Below are 26,349 nucleotides of genomic sequence, written 5' to 3'. Positions count from 1 at the left end.
CATACCCGTCGAGCAGGGGCTGCTGCACCTTTACCAAGCAGAGTTCATTTCATTAGCTTTGTCGCTGGAAGAATAAAACGGGATGAGACAGATGGACTGACAGGTCTTTTTTTTTTTTTGAGCGGGCCTCTTTGGAGAGTCATCTCAGCGACACGAGTTTGGGTCAAACTGCCTTGCATCAATATCCGGCGGGAAGGGACACAAACCGAGGAGCCCATCGTTTTGCTTTGTGTCGGCGTACACGTAATCGTGTTTTGAGAGTTACTCAGCAAGACCAGGTGTGCAAATCAAGCTTATCTAATAGCTGAGGGGCTTGCGAGTGGGTTCCATTATAGGAACAGGTTGCCTGTCTCCATATGTGCACGGCGAGTGGGGAAGCTGGGAAAACAAGGATCTCCGTGGCTCTTTGTGTTATTACTACCTCCCGCCTCAGCCATTCTCGTTTGAAGACAGGAAATAGGAGTCCGAGGGGCATGTGGCAGCGGTTTATACTTCACTGACCTCTGACCTATCCTATCCACCCCGCTCGCTCTCTCACACCTCTCCCCCGTGTACCTCGGAGGTAAAAAAACGTCTCGATCCGGGATGGGATGGGCCCGGCCAGGGCAAGCACAATAGACTGGATGCTCTGAGATTTTTGTTTGAGCGAGCGATGAAAAGCAGATGGAATGATGGGAAGCTGGGAAAGAAAAATAACTCCTTTGCGTTGGACCAATTATATCTGTTTGTTTTGGGTGGTCTGTCCCACGGTTCATTATTATTATTATTATTACCGTAATTTTCGGAGTATAAGTCGCGTTTTTTTTCATAGTTTTTCGACTTATACTCGGGAGCGACTTATTTACATATATACGTTTATTTTCACTTTTTTGGGCATTTTATGGCTGGTGCGACTTATACTCGGGTGCGACTTATAGTCCGAAAATTACAGTATTTTTTACGTTATCAGGTCACAGAGAGCAGAATTGCCTCGTCAATGATAATGATGTCACCGTGACATCATCACAGCGTGCCGGGCACTTGCACAATGGGGCTCACCCCGATTTTGGCAGCACCGAGAGAGAGGGAGGCGTAAAAAAAGATTGATGTTTCCATTTGGCTTTCTGCTCAATTCTGCCATTCTATTAACATATTCAAATTGTCTGCCGGAGCTTTTGAAAGCATTTTGATTTGTTCTGCCGACTTTGTATCTCTATTAGGGCCTGGAAGGAAGACAGTCAATCGGAGCAGGATATCCGGCCATTTGGCTCGCCTTTGCCGCTATTCACCGCGTATTGTTTGCACTAAAGATGCCTTTGCCCAGCCTCTCTCCTTTTCTCTTTGCTCCCTGCTCCCTTCCATCTCTTCCCCGTCGCACACTGCCCGCTTATTCCTTCCTCCCTTGCCCACAAGCCTATCTGTGCCTTTGCAGGACTCGGAGAGAAAGGGCTTCATGAACAAGATTTATGCCATTCAGGACGTGTGTATCAGCGTGCAGAATGCGCTGGATGAAGTGGCCTCCTATGGCGAGAGGATAAAGAAGTGAGTCGTAAGCCCGCTCTTCGGCGCCCGGCCCGCTGCGCTTTGTGCTGCGCTCCGCACGTCCCGGTGTTTTTCCGCCAGTGCCAGGTCGCCCCACTTTGCCTTGCCAGCCCGATTAGAACGTATGCCTCGGAAAGGGCGCCAGCGTGACAAAACAGATGATCCTCCGTCCTCTTGAATCATATACACAACCCTGTCAATATTTTCTCACGACCCTTTTCCTCTCTTTCCAGCACTTTTAATTGGACTGTGCCTTTCCTAAGCTGGCTGGCCATCGTCGCTCTTGGAATGGCCACCGTCATTGTTTACTTCATCCCGCTCAGATACATCGTGCTAGCCTGGGGTAAGCTACATTCACAAGCGGCCTTGTATAAATGTCTTCTAAGGCTTAGAACACAAACGGTGAAGCAACACATGTAGAGCAATCAGATGGATCTCCTCTGTGGAGAACTATGAATAAAATGTGTCTCTTCTCATACAGGAGTGAATAAATTCACCAAGAAGCTGCGAGACCCTTACACCATTGACAACAACGAGATCTTGGACTTTTTGTCCCGAGTGCCCTCTGATGTCCAAGTGGTGGGTCAACCTTCTCTCATCTTTGCTCTCCTTTTGAACGCGAGCTGCCATTTTTCTTTTTTTTTTAAATTCACTTTTTTTTTGTAATCAAATAGGATTTACCGTTTTTTTCCATGTATAATGCGCAAAATTTAACTAATTTATTGTCCTAAAATCTGGGGTGCGCATTATACATGGGTACAAAAAAATATATATATATATAATACATATATCTTCTCTGCTGTTCACTTCAAACACGCTCCATACGAATACAATGCTCTCGTATCAGACGCTTGCTCAATCACCTGCTCGTTTGCTGTCACAATGTACCATACCCAAATCCGAAACATTTCTTCGCTATGGAGTTTGCTAGCGCATGCGCAGTGATACTGACCGGCAGAATAACATCCGGTTGTTCCCAAAGATGATCTTTTTTCTGAAATAATTTTACGTTTACGGACTTAAGTTGGAGTCAAAATTTGGGTGCGTATTATACATGGGTACAGGCTTTTTTCCAGCATCAACATGCCATTTTTAGGGTGCGCATTATACATGGGGGCGCATTATACATGGAAAAAAACGGTAGTTTCAATAGCATAACAAGGGTGATTGGTTTAAAATTATACACTCACAAAGCTCGTTAGCGAGTTGCTGTTTGTACATTTTTTAGTCTTTTGGTCTCTGAAGTATAAATCAACGTGTTCCCATACATAAACTAAGAGATCAGATTTCCTTGCCGCTAAAAACTACAAATGTGTTTTAGGCACGTCACAAAATGCAGTTTAAAGTGCAATTAAGCAGCAGCTTGTGAAAGTGCAACAGAATGCGTCGTATCCGCTGTGCCCCGCTGTGCCCCGCTGTGCCCGCGTGCACAAACACACACACATTTTGTGACCTCGGGTCCGATGACCAATCAATCCCCTTGCCCCATCAGCACGGCCAACTTCCTCTTTGATGGCTTGCCGTCTTTCATCTTTACAAGGTCATATTCCTCGCTCCTCCGCAAGACCCCCTGCGCTTTCCGCAATTCGTCCCTTGCGCGACTTTACGGTGCTGCGTGTACACTCTTTTTTTTTTTTTTTAGTTGTTGCAGTTATTTGCACGAGGCAGGTAGCTGTCACATTAAATTAGCCCAAGCTGTCCCCTCTGCTGAAGTGCAACCACCTGACACACCTGGAGCCTAAAGGGAGAGGGATGTAAAGGGGCACAAGCCCAGCAGGGACCAGGTCTTTACAAGGACCCTAATGAGGGTCTGCTGGATGGGGGCTCTGGGGGCCATTTGGTCTGCTTGGTCCACATATAGTTGTGTCAGCTGTTATCATTTCAATGTCACAGAAATTCCTTATTTGGAATGTGTTATGTGGAAAAAAAACACTGCCTACTAGTGATGAGATAATGAAGCTTCAAATTTGCTTCATGAACCTTTTTTTTTTTTACTCTTCGAGAAGGTATGCTCTTTTCTGGCGTCACAAATGACTGACTCAAAGCCGAATAATAACTCCAGCAAGTCGAGATCTCTAGTGGGATGTAGCGGGCTGACATTCTTTAATCACCTTTTCCTAAAGTTTCTCTGTGGCTAGCAAGACTGGCTTATGTCGCTAATACATTTTAGAGCCGCCGCGTCTACCAAAGAAATTGATTTAGATACAATACGAGCATATGCCGTCTTTACGGACATGATCCGGGAGTTGGTGTCCTCTCAAACGTGGCCGAAGCGAGCACCTTTATGGACTTCCGTCTTCTCTACCTGACGTTTGGGAAGTGTCGGTGCAATATTATGCTTTACGACACCATTGGCCGCGTGAGCTGGGGAGTGCCCAATGCAATTAGCATGCCAAGTGGCCATTTATGATTGGTGTAAAGGTGCTCCATCAGGCCCCAGTACAAAAATAAGCACGGGTTCCAATTTAGCGCCTAATGAACAGCAGGGAGTTAGGTTAATATTTTTAGACAACATTTATAGACTGGATTAAACCCTCAGCGTGTATAAACGGGTCAAAGGCGGGATAGTTAACGTGGATGACGTGTTGCCAGATGCTAGGTGCTAAGTCCACTAGGGGGGCTCGTTCACCTTTGCTTTGTCCTTATTTGATCATTTCAAACTTTTTTTGTGTGTGTGGCCTGAAGCTAATAGTACTGTCTTGAATCTCAATTATTTTTATTATTATTATTTTTTTTTTTATTATTTCATTTAGCTTTATTTGAGTGTAAACCAAAACTCTTAATATAGATCAATATATTGCTTATGTTTGTTAAAAAATATATCTGAAATATTTTTGATATAATAATAATAATAATAATAATAATAATAATAATAATAATAATAATAATAATAATAATAATAATAATAATAATAATAATAATAATAATAATAAATTAAATTAATTAATAATTAAATCAATATATTGCTTATGTTTGTTAAAAAATATATGAGAAAATATTTTGATATAATAATATTAAATTAAATTAAATTAAATTAAATTAAATTAAATTAAATTAAATTAAATTAAATTAAATTAAATTAAATTAAATTAATAATATAGATCAATATATTGCTTATGTTTGTTAAAAAGTACATGAGAATTTTTTCAAATGTGTTTCCCAACATCACTTCATTCACCCACTTGCATTTGAGTTTTGGCATTTTTGTGCCAAAACCGCCCACCTACCTGACTTTTTACCTCGTCCTGCCCACATTGGCATCATGAAAACACTGGCAAAGGTTCAATGTGAGAGACAGTGGGTGAGCTTTGCGGGTAACACCGTTAAGCGCGGCACAGTACACGGCGCCCCTTCAGCCGAGCGCACTTGAAAGACTCTTTTGCACTTGTACTGTCAACATTGGGGGGGGAGAGAGAGGAGTGGGGCGGCCTTTGAGCACTGCCGGGTCTTTACCCAGCGCCTCTCTTGTTGTCTGTGTTCCCCTTCAAGCTTCCCTCTCACGCTACCAAATTGCTTGTATGCGCTCGCCGCATTTGCCTTTCACCCAATTGCGATTTGCTTTTGTTTTGCTAACGCCCCACTTTCTGCCTTTTCTTCACTTTTTCCACTTTAACTAGCGCTTGTTGTCGGCATCCTTTTGCCGTTTGTGTTGCTGTAGGTGAGGCTGAGCCCAGGGTATATAGCGTCAGGCAGGCCTGTCACCTCACAGGTGGAATTCAACCTGCGTTGTTCTTTTCTTTCCCGCTTGGCAGCTCTTCACAGAGAGGAAAAGATTGTTTGATTGAGAGATTGTTTTTTTCTTTTCTCCCCGCCTCACCTTTTTTTGTCTTGTTTTTGTCAATCCCCTTCGCTTCTTTTTAGCGACAAGGAAACTTTTCTTTGTTTGTATGTGCACGCAAAGTTTTTGTGTTTGGACAGGAATGTCAGCGTGCCGATTTAAATTGCCACTTTTTTTTTTTTTTTTTTGCTGTTGTAGGCGTTTGGCCGTATAATGGGGCCGCTAACATTCTCTACAATAGCTGTCCCAGTTTTGTAGCTTTCTTGAAGCATGTTAACAAATGTGGAAATTAGCTGTGAACTATTGGAGTGGTTTGATTTGGATTTTTTTTTTGGTCAATATGCTGCAATGCAGAAAATATTTTTTTGGGCAGCTCAGGCTGAGGTATGTCACACAAGCCGTAAGTTTTGCTGCAATTCTAATCAACTGGATCTTAATGGTAAACTGGTCCTAGATTATTATCTCAGTGACATATAGGGTGAAAAATAAATTAAAATGTGCCACTGACAGTTTGCCAGGATTGTTATAGCCCAACAGAACCGCCACTGCACATCCACAGGGTCATATACTCAGCCCCCTGAGTTTTTGCCCCGTTGTCTTGCACTATAAAAGGATCCACACCCACGTGAGAACAGTATCAGCCGGGTGTCCGCACCTCTGTCCGTGTCTTCTATTCTTTGCTTCCTCGCCCGTCCATTGTTGCTCACTCAGTTGTCTGCCCTCCCTCCTCCTATCTTTCTGTCCATCACACTTCTCTTGTTTCTTCCACCTGAGTGGAACCAGCAGAAGAAGATGAAGGCTTGTTCAGCCATCACTCAGCAGCGACGACGCTGGCTTGTCCACCACAAGCGAGAACACAGCGAGCATCCAGACGCCAACTTGTTGTCTGTGCGGAGAATCAGAGAGGACGTCAGTCAGTCAGTCAGTCAGTCAGACAGACAAGCGGAGTAGCCGACAGTACATCCGCCTCACAGGAATCTCACAGACGGGCTGTGCTGATGTGCTTGTTCACTCTGTGGCGAGCTGTGATCAGTGATCTGCCGGGATTGTCATGTATGCGTCCGCCGTGAGCTCGTGCGTGGAAGTGCCAAGTACTGTCGAAATGTCCATCACTTCAGACAGCCGTGGCCGAACTTTTTCTATATCCGAGAACAGCATTCAGGAAAAAATGAAGGATGTGCTTTAATTTGGGAGTGTATGTCAAGATATATTTTGGGTGCACTGTGCTGTAATTCCACCTTTGACCACTAGATGGTGGCACACTTAATTCGTTTTCTACAAACAGATTTTCTGTATTACAGCACAGCCTAGTTTTTTTTTTTTTTTTTTTTAGGGGGGTCCAAATGTAATCCTGCTTTTTAAGCCGACACAAATTGCCGGCATGATTCTTGAGGTAGCATTTTTCTCTTAGATTTCACACCCCCACAATGGAGGACGGTTTACTGTATATACCGTAATTTTCGGACTATAAGTCGCGTTTTTTTTTCATAGTTTGGGTGGGGGGGCGACTTATACTCAGGAGCGACTTATATACATATATATGGTTTTTTCTTTTCACTTTTTTGGGCATTTTATGGCTGGTGCGACTTATACTCCGGTGCGACTTATAGTCCGAAAATTACGGTAAATGACATTCTAATGCTTTTTACATGTGCAACATTGCTAAAAATCCAAACGGTCATTCAAAGACTTCCAATATGTTTTTGTGCTTTCCCCCCTTCATGATGAGTCTGTTGTCTCTTTCAGGCTTTCTCATGAGCCCTTGCCCTGTCCTCTGTTTGATTGTGTGATCGCTTCCCTTAGGCCACTGTTTCACATCTGCGGAAGCATGTGTTTATGGATATTCCGAGGCCCGAGTGTGTGTGTGTGTGTGTGTGTGTTGTAATCAGTGTGTAATCCCTTCCTTGAGGCCACTGTTCCACACAGCTGGAGTCAGAGAGGCTCTGGAGGCTTTGTGTGCTATTCAAGCATCCTTTGCTCGCTTCACCTGACCGGGTGGCGTGCACGTGTGTGTGTCTTGTGTACTTAGGCGTGTGTGTTTTAACAGGTGCAGTACCGAGAGCTGAAACCAGATCCCAATCCCAGTCCAAATAAGAGGAAGAAAAACAACCCCGGGTAGAAGTCTTGCCTTGTGTCCATTTCCTGTGTGCTGCTCCATTACTGGACTCTAAGAAGAGCGAGGTGGGAGGCGCTCGGAACCCAACGTGGCCATTACAGGCGCCTAATGTTTAATTTTGGAAACAAAAAAGAAATTCTTATCCCCATTTGGTGAAAAACAAAAGATGGTAGAGGATGGATCTGTAAGTACATCATTTCCCGGTCCTCCTCCTATCACACTAATTCTACATTTCATGAACCAAGTCTTCTTGCATTGTTGAAGTGCCACTCCAATAATTCATGTTGTCTTCCTACGATACGGATGGCAGCCATTTGGATTGAACGATCCAGAACGCTACCACGTTGTTTTTCTACGCAAACGTGTTTTTAAATGCAGTTTGACTTCAAAACGCAGCAATGTCGCAAATGTTTTCGTGATGTATTTATTTATTTATTTATTTTTTATTTATGACACATTACGGAGGGTTCTGGCTCGCAATCCAATTCATCCAAGCACTGGGCAGCAGAAGAAAGGACATTCACCAAAGTCGGAAGCATATCTGAAATGTCTTGAATGGTTATGATTGAAGGATTGTAAGCCGACTTTGCAAAAACAGTCACGCAGAGAAACACAGACTGTGCGTGATGCCGTGATGCCATGCCCCAGGCCGCCCTCGCCATCCGCCCCGTCTCAAACGCTGATCTGAGAAGCGTGTGTGTGAGCCGGGGTTTTGTGTGTTTACGGAATCAAAGCCAAGGTGGCTCTTGTCGTGTTTCCATTTGATGTCCCCCCTGCAGCTGCGTTGCTGTCTCCATCATGATTCCATGGTGCCGTTTGGATGAATTAAAAAAATTAAATAAAAAGAAGGAATTGTGAGCCGGGCCCTTTCGTAAATATGTTCCGAATGCGCGTGCCCACTCATTTCTGGATTTAGTTTACGACGGTTTTTGAACATTTGCAAGCAAACCAAAGTGTTTGTCGTTAGCATTTCGAAGCGATAAATCAGGGGTGTCCAAACTTTGACGGGGGGGGGGGGGGGGGGGGGGGCACTTGCGTCCCGCTATCCATTTTCCTGTGGCAAATAATGCGAAAAAAATGTGCAGTTTTAGAAGAAATTGCTTGTGAATACTGAAAATTTTAAGTGAAATGGAGAGGGAGAATTAAATTTTTTTTTTTTTAAAGAATACAAGAATACATCATATCGCTAACTTGTTCATGGAGATATTAAAAAGATACAAATTCAAATTAGCAATTTAAATTAGAGTTATGTTTCAAACTAAGGTTATTCCCACATCTTTGCATGTTTGGGGCTTTTGGAAGGCTTGGACACCCCTGCTACAAATGAATGTATCAGACTGTAAAGAGGAAAAGTTGTTTGCACCCACTTGAATTGAGACTATTTATTTTTTAACTCTGTGTACATAGCTTAGTCCTTAATAAATAAATGATGGTTGTGTTTTATACCGTATGCTTGTTGACGGTTTGCCGTTGGCGCTGTAAAGTATCTGTATGCCCGCCCGCCTCGTTTTCTAAGATGGCTTTTCTCGTGTGCGTCTGCCTGCAATGTTTGTGCCTGCCTGCCCGCGACATCACTGTCATGTGTTCAATCGGTGACATCATGTGACCGACCAACTGCAGAAGCTCAGGTGGATTGGCTCACATCCTGTCGCGCCCAAATCAAATGCAACTGATGTATGTTGAAGAAAACAAAATTACGACAATAAAATAGTTTATATCTTTACGAGGCCGAAATGTATTTCTCGGGAATTGCATCAAGCTCGAAAGCAACGTTCGATAAACTGTGGAATCTAACGAGGTCCAGTAGAGGAAGTGAATGAAAAGAAAAATTCTGACAAATAAGAGCACAATAATACTGTAAAATGAAGCATTTTTTTGTAATTTTATATTTATTTCTATTGAGATTCAACAAAACATCTCAATGCAAAAGTAGCTGGAGCATTTTTAAACTGAATGTTTATGGGATACAAAACATACTCTGGGCTGATGTATACAAAATAAAAAATATAAACTTCTTATATATTTATCATAAATTGCGAGGCACAAGAGTATTAAATGTACACTACCGTTCAAAAGTTTGGGGTCACAAAATTGTTTGGGTGACCCCAAACTTTTGAACGGTAGTGTATATATTTGTTTAGATAATTATTTATAGATTATATATATAATCTTCTGTGTAAAAAATCTTATAATATATATGTATACTTATATTCATAGATTATATATAATCTTATACAAATATAAGATAATTTATAATATTTAATTCATAATATTTTATTATAATAATATTTACACTACCGTTCAAAGGTTTGGGGTCACCCAAACAATTTTGCGACCCCAAACTTTTGAACGGTAGTGTATGCAAAAAAAAAAAAAAAAAAAAAAAAAGCACCTTCTCAATATACCAGTATCATGTGTTGGTATGTTTTCACTTTTCTGCCCCTTAATGGCTTTTGACCTCAGCCAGGAGGATTTCTCCTTCAGACTGCAGAATCTCCAGCACCTGCAAGAGGACCACCGTATTCTCCCCTTTGCACGACTTGACCGCTTCGCAGACTTTTCCCCGGTGCTTCCCTCTGGCCATCTCCAGCAGAGTGTGGGTGTCGCCCGCAAGCCTTATCGCTCGCTGGTCCTTCCAGCCTTGCGTCACTCTTTGAAACGGGTGCGCCTCCAGGGCACGTGCCAGCGCGGGAGGCGAGCAGCCGCTCGGCCTTTTCTCTCGCTTGTAGCATAAGATGAGATGTGCCAGCAAACAGGAGCCTGCCTCCAGGAGGTCGTGGTTCAACACCTTCAGGCTAGCGTCGCCCACTTCTGCGCTGTGGATAAGCTCCGCCTTCCAATGTGGGTCGCTGACCATGTCCAACGGGGTGCGGCCTTTACCGTCCGTCTGCTGGAGGAGCTCAGAACCTGGAAGAGATGATTTTCTTCCTCATTATTGCTATTTGCGATTTCATATGCGGTCTTTTAAATGGACTTATCCGGAAGACACATTTGTAAAAAGGCTAAAATGCATCCGATGAATTGAATCGGACAGACGATTAATCGGGTGCATTTTGGGAATGCATGGAGAAAACAGACACAGCAATGCTAATTCTAACCCACAACCTCAGCAGACATGTTAACCACTAGACCTCTTTGCTGGATTCTGGATTGCTCGGCTCTAAAACGATTCCATCAGCTGATTAGTCCATTCTCATGGAGTCCCAGCTCGCGAGTCAAGTGCGGGCCGGGCTGGGCCCTTTAGTTTGCGTTTGGATTGAAGCTAGCTTTTTAGCAGCCACCTGCTCTCGAGGCCACTTGACCGCTCAGCCTCGTCCCTCGAGAGCCAACGAGCGGCTCCGTGTGTGACACGCAAACAGGTGAAGAGCTGTCAAAAGGCATTTTGGGAGTCGTTGGCGATGGACGCGGACGCATTTGCGGTGGGGAAACGTACAAGGCTGCAAAAGTCACTTGCTTTGAAAGTGACACTTGAAAAACTGGACAGGGACTAATGGCGTGCGCGGTGGCTGCGGGCCGCCAAGGTCAGTGCTCATCGAGCTTTTAGGGATAGAAAAAATGCCAGCGTGCAAAATTGGAATTCATCGACATAAACCTTTTACATAAGCGGGCACATTTTTAAATGCACCGGTCAAACAAGGGACATTTGTCCACTTGTTTTCAGTATGTTACCGCCAAAACAGTACAATAGTATAGCGGTCCCCAACCCCCAGTCGGCGGACCGGTACTGTGGGTCACTTGGTACCGGGCCGCCAAGCCGCACAGAAAAAAAAAAAAAAGTTTTTATCGACAATCAATTAATTCAGATCAAGACGCTTGTCCCGGTGACGTGACAGATTTCCCCAGTCGTGCCCGCTAAGCTAGCAAAAATGGGTAAGAATTTATTCTGAAAAATGTAAAAAAATTCGGCGATTCTCTCCCAATTAAGTCCGTCGGTGCAGCTGTGTCTCCTGACAGGTCAAAGAAGCTCGTCCCCCCCAGTCGAGCCTGAAGAAGCGAGAAGAAGAGGCTACGACTTCTAAGAAAAGGCAAGCTGCATTTAAAAAAAGGCCTTCTTCAAATATGGATTTATCGCCACAGGTGAGTGACGCGCCAAGCAAGCCCATTCTGCACAATATGGCTAGCTAACGAGGCCTTCAAAAGCGCTTGGGCACATGGAGCCCAGGATTACGCCGGCTCCTTTCTGAGAAACAAACCAGCTCAGTGCTCCCACTAATTCAACCGAATGGTGAGTTTTATTTTCATGTCGTTTACACTTGTTTTTATGCCAGTCGTATCATTTTATTCCACTCTATTTATATATTTATGATAAATGTTATTATTTATTGATATAAATGTATTATTTATTTATATAAAGGCCGGTCCGCGAAAATATTTCTGAAGGGTGGGGACCACTGCAATTGTACGGTAATTTTCGGACTATAAGTCGCGTTTTTTTTTCCATAGTTTGGGTGGGGGGGGGGGGGCGACTTATACTCAGGAGCGACTTATATACATATGTTTTTTTTTCACTTTTTTGGGCATTTTATGGCTGGTGCGACTTATACTCCGGTGCGACTTATAGTCTGAAAATTACGGTACATAAAATATTATTTTTACTTCCATTTTCACACAGCTCTCTCTCTCTCTCTCTCTCTGAGGCCCATCATGAACGGCAAATCACTTGGCCGCAACGATGCTACAAATGTCTAACCGTATAAAGATGTCATTACTCACGCTAACTAGTGTCAAATGACTCCGATATTGACAGGCATCACACGCGCAGCAACACAACACGCACAAAGTTCTGAGATGGCAGCATCAGGTACTGTGGTGGGGGATAAATACGGCACCTGGGGGATTACACCGGTGCACAGGGTAATTGCACCATCCTGTGTGTGTGTGTGTGAGTCATCTACAGCTATGGCTGCGGTATTTACATGCTGCACCAAGGCCATGCAGCCAGATGCAATCCACTCGTACACACATCGAGTGCAAAGCCCTTTGGCCTTTAGAGGGCAGGCGAAGACAAGGAATATAAAAGCAGGAGTGGAGGAGGGGGTAAAAGTGGCGTTAAAAAAAAAGAGAGAGAGAGAGAGGCAAAGACGATGCGGTGCCGCCTCTTTGTGTGTCTGCTGAGGAGACGTTGCATCCGCTGCTCTTCTCCCCTCACTGGCTGGCGGGATGAGTGAGTCAAGCTCAGCCAGGGGCATGACATCACTGTCCACTTGGCAGATGCTAGTTAGCATTGACGATAGAGCGTGCTACGTACAGCATGGGAGAAGGAACACCTCATTTAAGACCTGCTTGATTGTGATTTGCATCTCACTGCAGGACAAAATGCCACGGCTAGCTTTAATTACGTTTACAATTAACATGAACTAGCATCCATAACTCTTTGCTGATGAAAATATATATTTTGAAATATAAGCAGCTCAATTCCACAGACACGAGGTCATGTGGCGTGGCTTTGGGCGAGTGAATAACGAAGGGAGTGTGAGACTTAGCCTTGCCCTCAATCGTGGCATCCTTTCCCTGCCAGCTCGACGAGCCTGGAGGGACCCACCCTACCCCGCCACAAACGCACACACACAGGCCAAGGCCTCCGAGCAGACAAGCTTACAAAAGGGTGAGATCACTCGGGGAAAAAAAAAAGTCTTTGTTGGCGTGCCAGTGTCAGTGTTGCCCTCTCTGGCCCAAGCTAAACCTTGCCCGTTTGGCTCAGCCTGTCTGCTGGAAACAAGGACGGCAGAAGGAACGATGTGCCGGGGAAAACAACAACTACAGTCATTCCACGAGGCACCCGGAAGAAGAAGGAGAACGTAGACAAGTCTCGTTTTTCTCAGTATGTGTCTCCATGGCAAATTGTTCAAAAGGAGTCTTTGTGAAACAAAACAACGGTTAGCTTACGTGGGCCCCTCAAGCCAAAACTTAAAGAAAGATCAAAAATGGCCGTGCAAACAAGAAGGAGTTTAGCAAAAAAGCCCACTGGAGACGTTAGAGCCCGGAGTCGAGCGCCGCCGCCGCCGCCTCCTCCTCAAAGGCCGCGAGACAAGAAGGCCATCAAGTGTGAGGGAAGCGTAGACAGTCGGGAGACCAGTTGAATGGAGAAGCCTGCAGCTCGTTTTCCAATTGAAGCTCTTCTCCTCATCGCTCTTGCTTTTTAAGACCTGACCTACAACAGGCCAGACACGTCTGCTGCACAGATCCACTTCATCTGTAGCTCTAATTTTACACATAGCAGGCGCTGCTTTTTCCTCTGACCTCTTTTAATTCCCTCAACCTCGGCGTTTCGCAGGAAGCGTGTGAAAACAAAGTAAGGGAGAGGCCTCTGTTTCCCCTCCGGGACCAAATAATCCCAGTCTAATTTATTTTTGGAGGACGGAATATGTACTTCTGTGGATGGGGGGGAACGTCGCATCAAATTAAGTGTAATGAGTCAATAATGAAGATGCTGAGGTGAGTGTCATCCGAAATGAAAGTACGGTTCAATCTTTCGATTCAAACTAAATCGATCGATCCTTGGTATGCTTTTCCCCAAAAAGTCAATATTGGTTTACAAAATGAATGATTAGTTCGCAATGTTGACTCTTGAAAGGCAGATTTCAAGATTTTTGTATGCTTAATTAGGGACTTTTTTTTTTTTTTTAAACTGAAAGACATATGAGGTGTATGTTAGTAAGTCTTTAAAACATGTAATGCTGCCTGACTTGATTTCCCATGTGAGGAATTTATCTTTGAAAGAAAAAGTGTGGTGGAATCCAAAATCCTGGTTGTAAAAGTGAACACCGCCGATGCCAAATTCATTCCCTCGCTCCCCTTTTTGCCAGTGCTAGTTGAGTCGCGGTGTTCTAGCCATTGTCCCCTTTGGCTTAGCCACTTTCAATTTGGCTTAAGAAGGGCGGCGAGCCATTTACGATCCAATCGGCTTCACCGATAACTTCAGGCGCAGCGTTTCAGCCGCCAACAAGCTCAGCTGTGTTTGTTGGCCACAACACTCGAAAGGCTTCTTTTACTTACGGCGGCCAACTGACGGAATAAATCATGAACAAAACGGCCAATTCCGAACCGTTGGCAGTTGATCTCAACATGATATGATTCCATTATTAGATGGGGGGGGGGGGGGGGGGTATTTGATGAAATTCCTGTTCAGACCGCATAGGGCTTTGGAATATTTAAAGCTGCCGCAAGGAGCTGTTGGTGACCCACCTGCAGCCTCCAGAAGCATTTTGGCGATGTTCAAGTGTCCGTTGAGCAGGGCGTCCAGCAGAGGGCTGACCCCCTCCACCGCGCATTTCATGTCAGGGGCGGGCCGGTGACGCAGCAAAGCCTCCACGCACGCCGCGCTGCCGCTGCAACATGCTTCGTGCAGAGGTGTCCAGCCCACGTGGTCTAAATGGCAGAAGGGAGAAAAAAAAAAATGGCCGCCCCCCGAGATAGATAAAAACGGTTGAATTTTCACTCCTTAACTCGTATGTGTTATTAATGGTAACGCTGTGTTTAGACACATGGAAAGAAAATTGACTTCCCCTTTAAAAATACGACTTCTATAATATCTCTTTGTTGCCATGGCGCCAACTCAAAAGAGGCTTTGAGAATGATGTGCGAAATGTGTTTCCAGGGGAACACATAGGTCGAAAAGAACCATTTGCTATAAATGCATTAATGGCCTTGAATTGTGAAGTAAAGCAAAACCTATCCCTTTGTTGCGATGGGCCTCTTTTGGGCAGATGTTGGAAAATGGAGCTGACTTCTTCCATAATTCCCCCCCCTACTGAGAGCCAAGTTCAATTTTACTGTTAAGTGTGATTACATCAAAATAGCAGAAACCTTTCAAAACAGCGCAGCATTTCCATAAATGGGGATGAAAAGTAACTATGACTTACGCACGCGAGAGAAAGTCATTACTAAATGTGGTAATAGAAGACAGCAGAATCTGTGAATGCGACACACCCTTTACGTTTCGGCAAAAGGTTAACCTCAGCAATTCCTCATATTTTTGCATCCCCTACCGTGTTAATACGTCTCGGTAGGGTGCCGAGACCGAGGTGTGTGCCAGAAAGAAACTCTTACCTTTCACATTGACGTCGGTGCCAGGGCCCGCCAGAATGTAAAGCACGGTCTCCACCTGGTTGGTCTTGCACGCTCTGTGGAGGCGGGTCTCGCCTTCCATCAAGACAAACGCACCCAAAGAAGACAAAAATCCAAAATGATCACATGCCCATATGACAAATTAAATGTTCCTGACCCACTGAAGTGAAAGCTGCCAATGAGGGTGCAAATTAAGAAGCATGATTAGGGAAAAAAAAGAGGATCGCTTCCAAGGCGGAAAAAAAGAAAATAACAATTTCAAACAGGGCTGGACAGACTCCCACTGAGGTTTTTTTTTTTTTTAACGAATTTCGAGCAACAACATTATTAACGGATCGGAATGTGTGCAAATAAATAAGTTATTTATATATATGTGTATATGCGTGTGTATATATACACATACATATATATCTACCGTAATTTTCGGACTATAAGTCGCACCGGAGTATAAGTCGCACCAGCCATAAAATGCCCAAAAAAGTGAAAAAAAACATATATATGTATATAAGTCGCTCCTGAGTATAAGTCGCCCCCCCACCCAAACTATGAAAAAAAAACGCGACTTATAGTCCGGAAATTACGGTACATACATATAGTATGTCCCCTCTTTGCATGTATGGCTGAACTTCAAAGGGAAGTTGGAGGCCAAGCATGAGTGGTTTTGTGCTTGGCAGTTTAATATAGCGCAGCATAGACTCGAGTAAATGCTTTACTCGCGCTCCCCAGGACGCCACGCCTGTACAGGGGCTCCACTCCAGTGCGCACGGGGAAAAAGACAAGAAGGTTCCGGATGGGTGGGAGTTGGGGGTGGGGAACAGGTGGAAAGTACATGCTTCTCAAAGAAAGAGGCTTGGAAAAGTTGGATCGCTTTATGCGGACGTACTGCTGGAACTCCGGATTGTATCCAAAACTTCAAATACACAAAGCTTATATTTGCTCATTACGTACACTACCGTTCAAAAGTTTGGGGTCACAAAATTGTTTGGGTGACCCCAAACTTTTGAACGGTAGTGTATATATTTATTTAGATAATTATTTATAGATTATATATATATAATCTTCTGTGTAAAAAATCTTATAATATATATGTATACTAATATTCATAGATTATATATAATCTTATACAAATATAAGATATAATTTATAATATTTCATTCATAATATTTTATTATAATAATATTTACACTACCGTTCAAAGGTTTGGGGTCACCCAAACAATTTTGTGACCCCAAACTTTTGAACGGTAGTGTAGAGCTGCAAAAAATATAGTTTATTCTTGTCTATGATTTAAAAAAAAAAATCTATTTCCAATGTACTACAACTATTGCTGTAGAAGTTAGAAACTCTGGAGAAGAACATTGGACTCGCTCTCCCTCACCCAACTTTGTTTTTTTTCCCTCTCCGTTTACAAGACTGTTTAAATCTTTAACAACATTCCATTTTCTTTTCCCCCTACATGGACAAAACCAAACGTTTGTCGCTTATCAGTTCTGACAATGATGTAGATTGTAAGACCTTTCCAAAGCCAGACGGGTTGGGGAACCCGGCCGGCCCAAACCTGCAGGCTTTTAATGAGTAAGCGAGCCGAGCGGCACTGCGAGTTCTATGGCGAGTCGTGCGCCATTACTGAGCTCTAAAACGCTGTGATTAAACACCCATTCCACTACACCGCATGTGTACACATTCCCGCAAATGCCAGGGCCAATCCACGCTCTGTTAAATCACTTTAATGGCTCCAATTTGGACACAACGCTTCTATTATTGGGGTAATTGCATACTCAGCATTTACAAGCACGGAAAGGATAAATTCGCCTGTCCTTTCTATAAATTCCCCGTTTCGCACTTTAATAGAAATGTTCAAAGGGTGTGTTGCTCTTTACATCCCACAGCCTGAAATACTGCACTGCTGTTTCACTTGGCCCGGCAATCCTTAAACCATTTTTTTTTTTTTATTATCAAGTGTTATTGGCCAGGTACTGTGTTTAAATGAGAAAACCGGGATGAGAAACTCTTCAACGAAGGATGGGGCGGTCCTGATGACTAGTTATGCCGGGAGACTCGGAAACTTTCTTCACCATCAAGTTGAATGAAGATTTTTTTTTTTTTGCATGCCACTGAATACACTCATCAAATGATCTGGACTAAGCATGGAGTTTCTTGCGTGAGCGCACCTTGAATGTAATCACTATGTACTTTTTCAAATGAGTAAAGCGTTTCATATGAAATATTTTATATTTTATCTGCCGCGCCAATTTCAACTCATGTTTTGCTTGCGGTACAACATTTTGCAGAGACCTTCCTGGCGCGAAAAAAAAAAAAATCCCACTACCCTTATGTGCTACTTTGACAAAGGCGCAGGGGTTCCAACGTGGTAGATACGTCCAAGCCAAGCAAGTTTCTACATGTGGCTGTAAGCAGCTGTGAGAGAAAAGAAGGCCGAGAGGGGAGAATGGCGCGCCGACGGTTCATCAAAAATTAATGCCCGCCGCATTGGTATAGACATCACGTAGCGGGAAAAACAACACACGGCAAAAGCCTCGGTGCTCCCTCCCCGCCCTGCCCCGCCCCCCCACTGCTCTCCTTCACCTCCTCCCCTCCAGCATGAGGCCTTTCTGATCAGGTGAAGCAGGGGAGATATGAGCTCTGACACCTTGGAGAGTTCACGCCGAGTGCCACGGCTTTAATTGCAGGAAGTTCCACTGCCGCAGCCGCTGTATATCTGCGGCGCTGCCCTAATTGCTGCATTTAATGTCCCAATAAAGGAGATGTGAGGGGAAACGGTAAACGCTAATATGCAGTATTGTTTCCTGCGTGAAACATATTCCCGCCTTTGCCATTCATTTGCTCATCTATTCATGCAATCTTAAAGTCCGAATGTCGTCGTCCCTTTTCAAACATGAGGCCCGGGGGCAAAATCCGGCCCACGTCAATTTACGTGGCCAATGAAAAAAAAAATCACGTGGCTAGTTTCCTGCAACACTTTTGATACCATTGCAATATTGTGAACAAGCGATGAACTTGGTTAATTTGTTGGCTACATGTATTAAGGGAATCCATACAATGTGGCCAGCAACAACAACAAAAAGGATTAGGAGAAAAGTGAGTTTTAAAGTACCGTAATTTTCAGACTATAAATCGCACCGGAGTATAAGTCGCACCAGCCATAAAATGCCCAAAGAAGTGAAAAAAAACATATATATGTACACTACCGTTCAAAAGTTTGGGGTCACAAAATTGTTTGGGTGACCCCAAACTTTTGAACGGTAGTGTAAATATTATTATAATAAAATATTATGAATGAAATATTATAAATTATATCTTATATTTGTATAAGATTATATATAATCTATGAATATTAGTATACATATATATTAAGATTTTTTTTACACAGAAGATTATATATATAATCTATAAATAATTATCTAAATAAATATACACACTACCGTTCAAAAGTTTGGGGTCACAAAATTGTTTGGGTGACCCCAAACTTTTGAACGGTAGTGTATATAAGTCGCTCCTCTCACTTTATTGATGAGCCAGTGGCAGTGCACCAGTCCATTAAAAGCTGCCTTCTTACAAATGTCTAGCTACATTGGCAACTGTGTGCGTGTAAGAGCTCTACCTGCTGCATTAACTTTGTCGAGGCCTCTTGGGATGTAGTCTCCGCCTGATCCATTCTCCACTGGCCTAAGAGTTCTGGACAGGGCACAAAAGACACCGTCGAATGTTTTTTTTTCTTTTCTTAATGGAAATAGACGTGAACACGGCAGGAGTCATTCAATGAGAAATTCTCCATGATTCACATTAACGAGTCGAAAAGTTTCAACGGCCGGCCGTTTCACGTCATCGAGGAACATCCATCGATTGCCATTAGCAAATGAATTCCTCGCAGCGCTGTACAAAACCTTTCACACCTTTCCCGTTGGAGACACGCATGCACACAAACGCGCACAAAAACACGGGCATTTTTCTTTTCCAAAGCACTTTTCCTCCTACTTAACGCCTCAAACTCAGACACGGAGAATTCTAGCGGAGCGAGCGCATTAAGAGGAAGAACTCGTGAAAGAAAGTGAAGCCTCTTCAAAGTCGTGGCGTGCTAATAGCTGTGGGCTGTCACTAGTCCTGCGAGCAGGTACGTGGGATCTGCCCGCGTGGAGTCTGACAGGCGTGCGCGTGTGTATTGCGCCCCAGCCAAATGCTATCGGTATTACAGGGAGGCGGCGGCGGCTTGTTCGCTGGTAATTGGCTTGTTTCAGAAGGCGGGAAGGAGCTCCCAGCAGCGAGGAGGAAAGGAAACACACGCCCTGTCACGTTGCTCGTTATTAGCGGGGACAGGGCTGAGGAGACACCGGCGCTATAGCGGGCTCGGCGTGTGCCGCTTATGTCTTTGAGAAAGAGTCCAAGAGTGAGCGAGTGTCACCCGGACCGGTTGATGAGGAGGCTGACACGATGCGGCTTGCTGGTGTGCTTTTTTCGTTCGATTGGAAAGCGGCGGCCTCCAAGATGTGCGTTGTGGCCGCTTGATTACATTCCGACGAAATCAAATGAAGAGAATTGCCCCAGTCTGCGTTTCACTATTCCGATGCATTTTTGACGTGGGTCCAATTCACCGAGGTCGGACCCTTGAGCTCGTTTGAAGCATCTAAACATGTCTCCTGAGTTTCGTCCTCTGCTCTAAAGATAGTTGGAGAAGGAAATGAAATTGACGGCGTTTAGCGTCGCAAGCGGCAATCACATTTGGCCTATTTCTATTCTGACGTTTGCTAAATGCCTTTTGTGACAATCGCTCCAACAATAGAAAGAGGATATTTCACAGAACAGGGTCCTAAAATACACAGAGTCATCGTAGCGAGTGAGTCATGTGTCGGGATTTCGAGAAAAAAGATGCGTTAATCGATTAGGGGAGTCGATGTTCTTGAAATTTGTATAGCCGAGCTTCAGCCATGAAATGGAGGAAACAAGATTTCCTTTTGGTTTCTGTTCTCCATTCATCACACACTTTGTCATTTTAATTTCCTTCTTTCTTTCAGGGTCAAATGATTGCGCGTGGCCCTGGGCACTTCTTTATCTCCAGCGCGCACATTGCCTTTGCTCGTTTGTGCGAACGAATCAAACGCAAGCTTTGGATTGGCAGCGGAGCGGCAGGCCATGATGTAAAGCGAAGGGGAAGGGAGGGACGGAGGGAGGTAGAACGTGGCCAAAGCATGAACCGCTAGCCTTTACGTGAACCGGCTCCCCGATGACTCCTGCCCTTCTCCGGGCCAACTACCTGCTGGTGGAACAGCAGATGTCTGCTATGGGGTATAAAGACAAAGTGTGCGCGTAATTATATTCAAGATGGCCGAGAAAGATTCAGTATGCGAGGGAGGATTACGAGGGGCTGAAAGCTGAGTCGCCGGTCGTACCAGAGGACCCTTGGAGAATTTTTGTGTGTGTGTGTGTGTGTGTAACCTCTCTTTGTAGCGCTCCTGTCAGCAAGCATGCGCAGATAATATCAGACCCGGCCATAACCCATCACATGGCAACCCCTCACGCTCTGCCTGACCTCCATTTGCTTCTCCCGCTCTGCCCTTCCATGCATCCCTGCTCTCCCCCCCCCCCCCCCCAACTCTCTCCAGGTGTTCTTTTGTTCCATCACACTCTCGTTGCCGCCCGCTCTTTTTCATTTTCCCGTATTTACCGTGAGCCCGCTGAAAGGCAAACCGCCGACGGGGGCAAATATTGAAAGTTGCTTTGTTAGTTTTGCATCCCACGGTGTTATGATTTGATGTCATCTTTTTTTTTTTTTAAATCAGCTGGTTGACTTGTGCCCAACGTCCGTTATCTTTTTTTTTTTTTCCCTCCCAATCAGAGTGTAAGTGATGCGGACAAGGTAGCCTACCTGCTGTTGGTGTTCGGGCTCGTGCAGCTGTTGGTGGTGTGTGGTGTCCAGCTGTGACTCTGGGATAAACGTTCCAACGCAGGCAGGTAGGACAGCACCTGTCAAACGACATACAAGCAGCGGCGTAGTCAGTCCTGTATATATATTTATATATCAAATAGTGTCTGGTCTATATTTCCTGTCAAAAAGACTCCCAACAAATTGAATGTGAAGTGTCTCATGACACATACCATCACTTTACTAGACTACAAAGAAAAAACATCCAAACGAGCACATACCAGTTTCTTGAGAGACAAAGCTTCACTGCCCACTGTGATTTCACTATTGCAGCAGATATTCCTGAATATTGCGTCCACCAACGCTAGCTTAAACCTGGTTGAGGAAATGCTGGCCGCCATCTCAGTGAGGACGACCGTCGAAAGACCTGCATGATAAAAAGCCGCATCAGATTCCCATGCCCACACAATTACGCGACAGTATGTGTATTTATTTTTATGCATTTAAAAAAATTCACTTTTAACCCAACTTTACTGTCGTAACAAATATATGCAATAGCTTTTGCTATCATGTCTGTCTTCGCTCCTTACATTGGCTCTTGATGGCAAAGTGCTCTGCAAGGTCTTGTAGTCCACGTTCCACAAGCGCCGGGTTCAGTTTGGAATGCTTTGTGCACCAAAACTCCACCAACACTGACAGGAGGTCCAGCAGGACGGCCAGCAGATTTGTTGTGTGCTTCTCGTCGCGGTCCGCGTTGCCCTTCGGGGGAAATGAAGCGTACCTCAGGTTGGCAAACGAGCAGTAAATGCTCACGGCCAATCTGACCCGCATTCTAAAATGTTTACCCCAGAGGCAGCCTGGACCGTGAGCTGGACCAGTTTTTTTACAGCGTGCGACAATAGACGCGAGCGTTCCCACACGGTCCAGAAGGTTTGGTACATCAAAGAACCGGATGAACCGGAGACCTGGCAGACTCGCGGTTCTCGAAGATGCCTGAAACCAAATTTAAGTAAGACAAGACGCCTTGTAGACAGATTTGATGTAGTAGACGACAGGTTCTGTACCCCGTGGTGATGGAGTAGACTTCCCCTTGAAATAGCTGTAGAAAAAATGCCAGGATGTCTCTGTAGAAGTGTAAGAGAGTTGGCAGTCCGGGACGAGGGAGCTGGTGACAAGTGGCCTCACTGGACAGGCAGTAACTAGAGGGACAGACACAAAATGGGGAAACAACAAAGTCGGATCTGGGGCACTTGTACAAGATCCGATTTCTACACCACCACCCGGGTTAGAATCTGTTTTCAGTCAAAACAACGTTATTAAAGGATGGCATTGGCGCGATGGGGAAGACATGAGTAGACGGAATTGTCAAAAAGCAAGTGTACCTGATGGCTGCCTCTAGAAAAGGCCACTGGCCCATCTTGCAGCGAGGGCACTGCAACACCTGGCTGTAAAAATTCACGTTGGCGGGAGCCAGCCAAGGAGGGTTGCTAACTAGCAACCCATGCATTATTTGTCGGAAGCTCCTCAGGAAGACAGTTGTGGCCATACCCTGTGAACGGAAAGTACTGCCATGACTTCAGCAAAATTGCATAAATCACTATTGTGAACCAACTCCAGAACTTGGAGTTCCGGAACAGTGTTTTCTACTGCAGCAGCTTGGAATGTACACCGTCTGGTTGTCCCGGTCCTACCTGCTGTGCGTAGTCCATCAGAGACACCAGGTACGATGCCGGCGGCAGAATCCCCGGGCACATTTCACTTCGGATGTCCGCCATGGCTTCGACGAAGAGGCCGGAATCGATCATGGCGCCGATGTAGCTCAAGTCTGTTTCGTTTCCCTGAAAGAACATTAAGAACAGTGATACCGGGAAGAGTCAAATGTAAAAGAACAGGGAAAATGGTTGAGGGCAGAAGGGTAATGGAAATTGGATGCGATGGGCCATCTTAGGTTCCCGGGGTCCGCCCCGAACTGTCAGTTCTTTTCAAACAGCATATGGACTGAGGGTAGAGAATGGAAATACACAAGTACTAATAATAGCAATGTGATAGCTATCGGCTTGGGACGGCTACAGACGGGCCAGTCATGTTAATAGGTATGCCAATCAAAAGGCCCAGATGGGCTGACGGGTGACCTGAGGACAAGGCGCCCTTGCTCTCCGTGGCATTTGAGATGTATGACATGAAGGAAATAGAATGACCTGATCTTCTTAATGAAACACGTGGTTATTTTAGAAGCCGTATAGCATCATGGAGATTCCAAAGACAGCTGGTGCAAATGTGTACCTCGGACGGAGGACGATGGGGGTCGTGGCCATCAAGGGAATCGAGGAAGAGCAGTCGTGGATGGGCCTGAAGAATAGATTGTAAGATCAGGCATGCTGAAGGGCCATTTGCAATAAAAGTGCGCTTCGCTTCTCTTTAGCAGCCACACCTCGTGTTTGATGGCCTGGTCCCTGAGGTCAGCTTCAAGTTGAGAAAAGTCCGCTTCCGCAGTACTGGCTTCCATTGCGTCATTATCATCTGTTATGTTAAACTTTGTGTCAACTAAGTTGCTCTGCCAAACGGGAAAAAAAAAAAAAACATTTTCAAATAATCACACATATGAATATGGGTAAATCCACTTCGAAATGTGTCGTACAATGAATGACTTAATAAAATAGCTCAGTTCCAAACAATCTTACATCTTTGCATTAGAATCAATAATTCAGAAAGTACAACAATAATATGAAAAAAGAACTCTTGGCTTTGGCTATTCTGATTGCCACCATTTGCCTTAAAATTTGAATATGCCCGCAATGTCTCAGGACTGGCAGCGCGGGATGGGGGCAGTGACGCAAAGTCAAACTCCATCTTTTATGGAGCTCACGTGACTTACCCCAAAGAGGTACTGGATGATGCGGTTTACAGGGAGGCAAGGTGCATTGTGGGAATTGGCGTCCTGCGTGACGGGCTTGGCTATGACGTGAGTGATGGAGGCGTGAGCAGGAGGAGGACAGCTGTAGATTGTGGCGGTACCAGCTTCCAGGAGCCTTGTGAATCGATTCAAAATGGAACTTGATGACTGGATTCGATTCATTCATGATTTGAATGAAATAGTATTTTGCATGTCGTCCAACCAACCGTTTGAACATGAGTGAACGGGAAGAATCTTGGACCATGAGAAGAACCCTCCAACCTTGGAAGGCGCCTGTTATTGCTCCACTGGTCACCTTCTCCCTCCATTGTCTAATAGGATGGAAGGCCGCAGATGAGGTATCTACGGAAATGCCCACCTCATAGGGCCCCTCCGGGAGCCAGGAACCATTCTGAACACTGTCCAGAACGTACTTCGGAGTGACAGCCCACTTTCCTGGTACGAGAGAAGCAGAAACAATAGAGAATACAAATAAAAAAATAATAATAATACAGTTTGGTCAATTACCACACTTTACAATTCCCACCTGTGTTACTATGAGGGCTGGACAATTCATCAGAATGAATTAAATCAGTGAATAATCATATTTAGCTAAAGTCAATATCAATCTAAATGATTGCCCAGCTCAAATGAATGTTTTCAAAAGTACACTACCGTTCAAAAGTTTGGGGTCACAAAATTGTTTGGGTGACCCCAAACTTTTGAACGGTCGTGTATATATTTATTTAGATAATTATTTATAGATTATATATATAATATTCTGTGTAAAAAATATTATAATATATATGTATACTAATATTCATAGATTATATATAATCTTATACCAATATAAAATATAATTCATAATATTTCATTCATAATATTTTATTATAATAATATTTACACTACCGTTCAAAAGTTTGGGGTCACCCAAACAATTTTGTGACCCCAAACTTTTGAACGGTAGTGTATATAATTAATAAATTAAATGCCTCATTTAATAATGTGCAGCATGTTTACACAGCTCCGAGTGGGAGGAGAGGCCTAGCAAGATAAGTTAGTTACATTCATCTTCAATTCTTGGATGGATGAAACAATTTGTTCTTATGCTCACCACAAGAATCAACATTGTTGTTTTCTGTGATCATCATGTAATGCTTAGATCAATTTATTTACAATCATGTTGACCAACCTGCAGCACAAGAAGCCAAACATTTCTCGCTGGCCAAAACTTTTGGGATTATTAAATGGGTGCAAGCGCTCTGGTAAACCTGGGGGAAAAAAGTGTAGCATTAATGTCCAACTTGTTTGATAAGGATGTGGATCTGTTTAACGCTACTTACGGAACCACCAAGATATTTTCCACTCAGCTGCTTGATTCCTTGGAGCAAAACTCTCTTCTTGTCACGATTTTTGATCCCAGAAATTTGGAACACAGGAGGGCAGCTCTCCATTAGCAATTACGAAACTTCGATCTGATCTGGCAACATCAACATTGTCACTTTGCAAGCATCTTCCTCGGTAACTACTGTATAACAACAGTTTTTGCAATACAAATTGCATACAGAACAAGTTAAATTTTTGGTATCTCTCACTTGACACTTAAAATCTGTCTCATACATGCATGGTCGCAATAAAATAAACAATATTTAACTTGGCTTGATGAGCTCGCAGTCATTCACAAGTTACTGACAGTTCATTCCGACTCTCTTTTTTTCTTTTTTTTTACATGCTCAGACATTTACTCTGACATTGAAACAGTCATCTTACGTGTAGCGTGCTCCTTTTTCGATGAAAGTTTATGAATGTAAACATATCGTTCTACCGTCGAAAAACAGAAGAAAGGTTTTTGATTACGCTCGAGTTTGCTTCTTCTTATGTTATTGGTGTGACCAAGTAGAGCCACTGTGCATGGATTCGCAGGGAAGTTGATCTAAAATGAATAGCGCTTATCATCAATTTCTAAATGCATTGGAATTTTGTTTCCTCCCAAATATATAACATTATCTGTTTTTAAATGTGAACACTATACATTTGATTCCACAGTTCAATATTCAAAATGTGTCGTAACGTGGAAGCCGTTTCTCCCCTTTTAT

General features: G+C 44.1%; 3 protein-coding genes across 19 annotated transcripts in view; 2 read left to right on the top strand and 1 right to left on the bottom strand.

Annotated features, from left to right (window-relative positions):
* mctp1a (multiple C2 domains, transmembrane 1a) overlaps window positions 1-8,420 on the top strand; it is a 64,824-nt gene extending 56,404 nt beyond the window's left edge. For 11 of the 15 annotated variants that reach the window (XM_061277760.1, XM_061277759.1, XM_061277761.1 and 8 more), the window contains 4 exons: window positions 1,412-1,521; window positions 1,755-1,864; window positions 2,003-2,100; window positions 7,347-8,420. In XM_061277760.1, coding sequence (XP_061133744.1) covers window positions 1,412-1,521; window positions 1,755-1,864; window positions 2,003-2,100; window positions 7,347-7,418 — 390 coding nt within the window. In that variant the 3' untranslated portion in view covers window positions 7,419-8,420. Of the gene's footprint in view, window positions 1-1,411; window positions 1,522-1,754; window positions 1,865-2,002; window positions 2,101-7,346 lie in introns of those variants that run through there. The other 4 variants (XR_009714371.1, XR_009714370.1, XR_009714374.1 and 1 more) reach the window with 3 other exon arrangements.
* An 865-nt stretch (window positions 8,421-9,285) lies between these two features.
* Window positions 9,286-26,343, bottom strand: slf1 (SMC5-SMC6 complex localization factor 1). 2 transcript variants are annotated; one of them, XM_061277755.1, is made up of 18 exons: window positions 26,024-26,343; window positions 25,597-25,733; window positions 25,446-25,524; window positions 24,481-24,709; window positions 24,236-24,389; window positions 23,792-23,914; window positions 23,644-23,709; window positions 23,052-23,198; window positions 22,743-22,909; window positions 22,425-22,559; window positions 22,206-22,353; window positions 21,951-22,119; window positions 21,642-21,787; window positions 21,364-21,461; window positions 19,105-19,178; window positions 15,465-15,557; window positions 14,601-14,783; window positions 9,286-10,322 (listed from the first exon to the last, which is right to left on the bottom strand). In XM_061277755.1, the coding sequence occupies exons 2-18, from the start codon at window positions 25,705-25,707 to the stop codon at window positions 9,859-9,861; spliced, it is 2,586 nt and encodes an 861-aa protein (XP_061133739.1). In that variant the 5' UTR covers window positions 25,708-25,733; window positions 26,024-26,343; the 3' UTR covers window positions 9,286-9,858. The 2 variants fall into 2 exon arrangements, with proteins under 2 accessions (XP_061133739.1, XP_061133738.1); XM_061277754.1 differs by having other exon boundaries at window positions 25,597-25,728.
* The window catches only part of kiaa0825 (KIAA0825 ortholog), an 89,095-nt gene continuing 84,447 nt past the window's right edge, over window positions 21,702-26,349 (top strand). Inside the window, exon 1 of one of the 2 annotated variants that reach the window (XR_009714368.1) lies at window positions 21,702-21,839. Coding sequence is in view for 1 of the 2 variants with exons in the window: in XM_061277751.1 (XP_061133735.1) it covers window positions 21,792-21,839 (48 nt within the window). In the remaining variant the exon portion in view is untranslated. The remainder of the gene's footprint in view (window positions 21,840-26,349) is intronic. The other variant, XM_061277751.1, reaches the window with a different exon arrangement.

This window comes from Syngnathus typhle, linkage group LG5 (assembly GCF_033458585.1).
Source record: "Syngnathus typhle isolate RoL2023-S1 ecotype Sweden linkage group LG5, RoL_Styp_1.0, whole genome shotgun sequence".
In the NCBI taxonomy this organism is placed as follows: Eukaryota; Metazoa; Chordata; class Actinopteri; order Syngnathiformes; family Syngnathidae; genus Syngnathus; species Syngnathus typhle.
The sequence above is the reverse complement of the archived record's forward strand: the minus strand, read 5'-3'. Positions and strand labels throughout refer to the sequence as shown.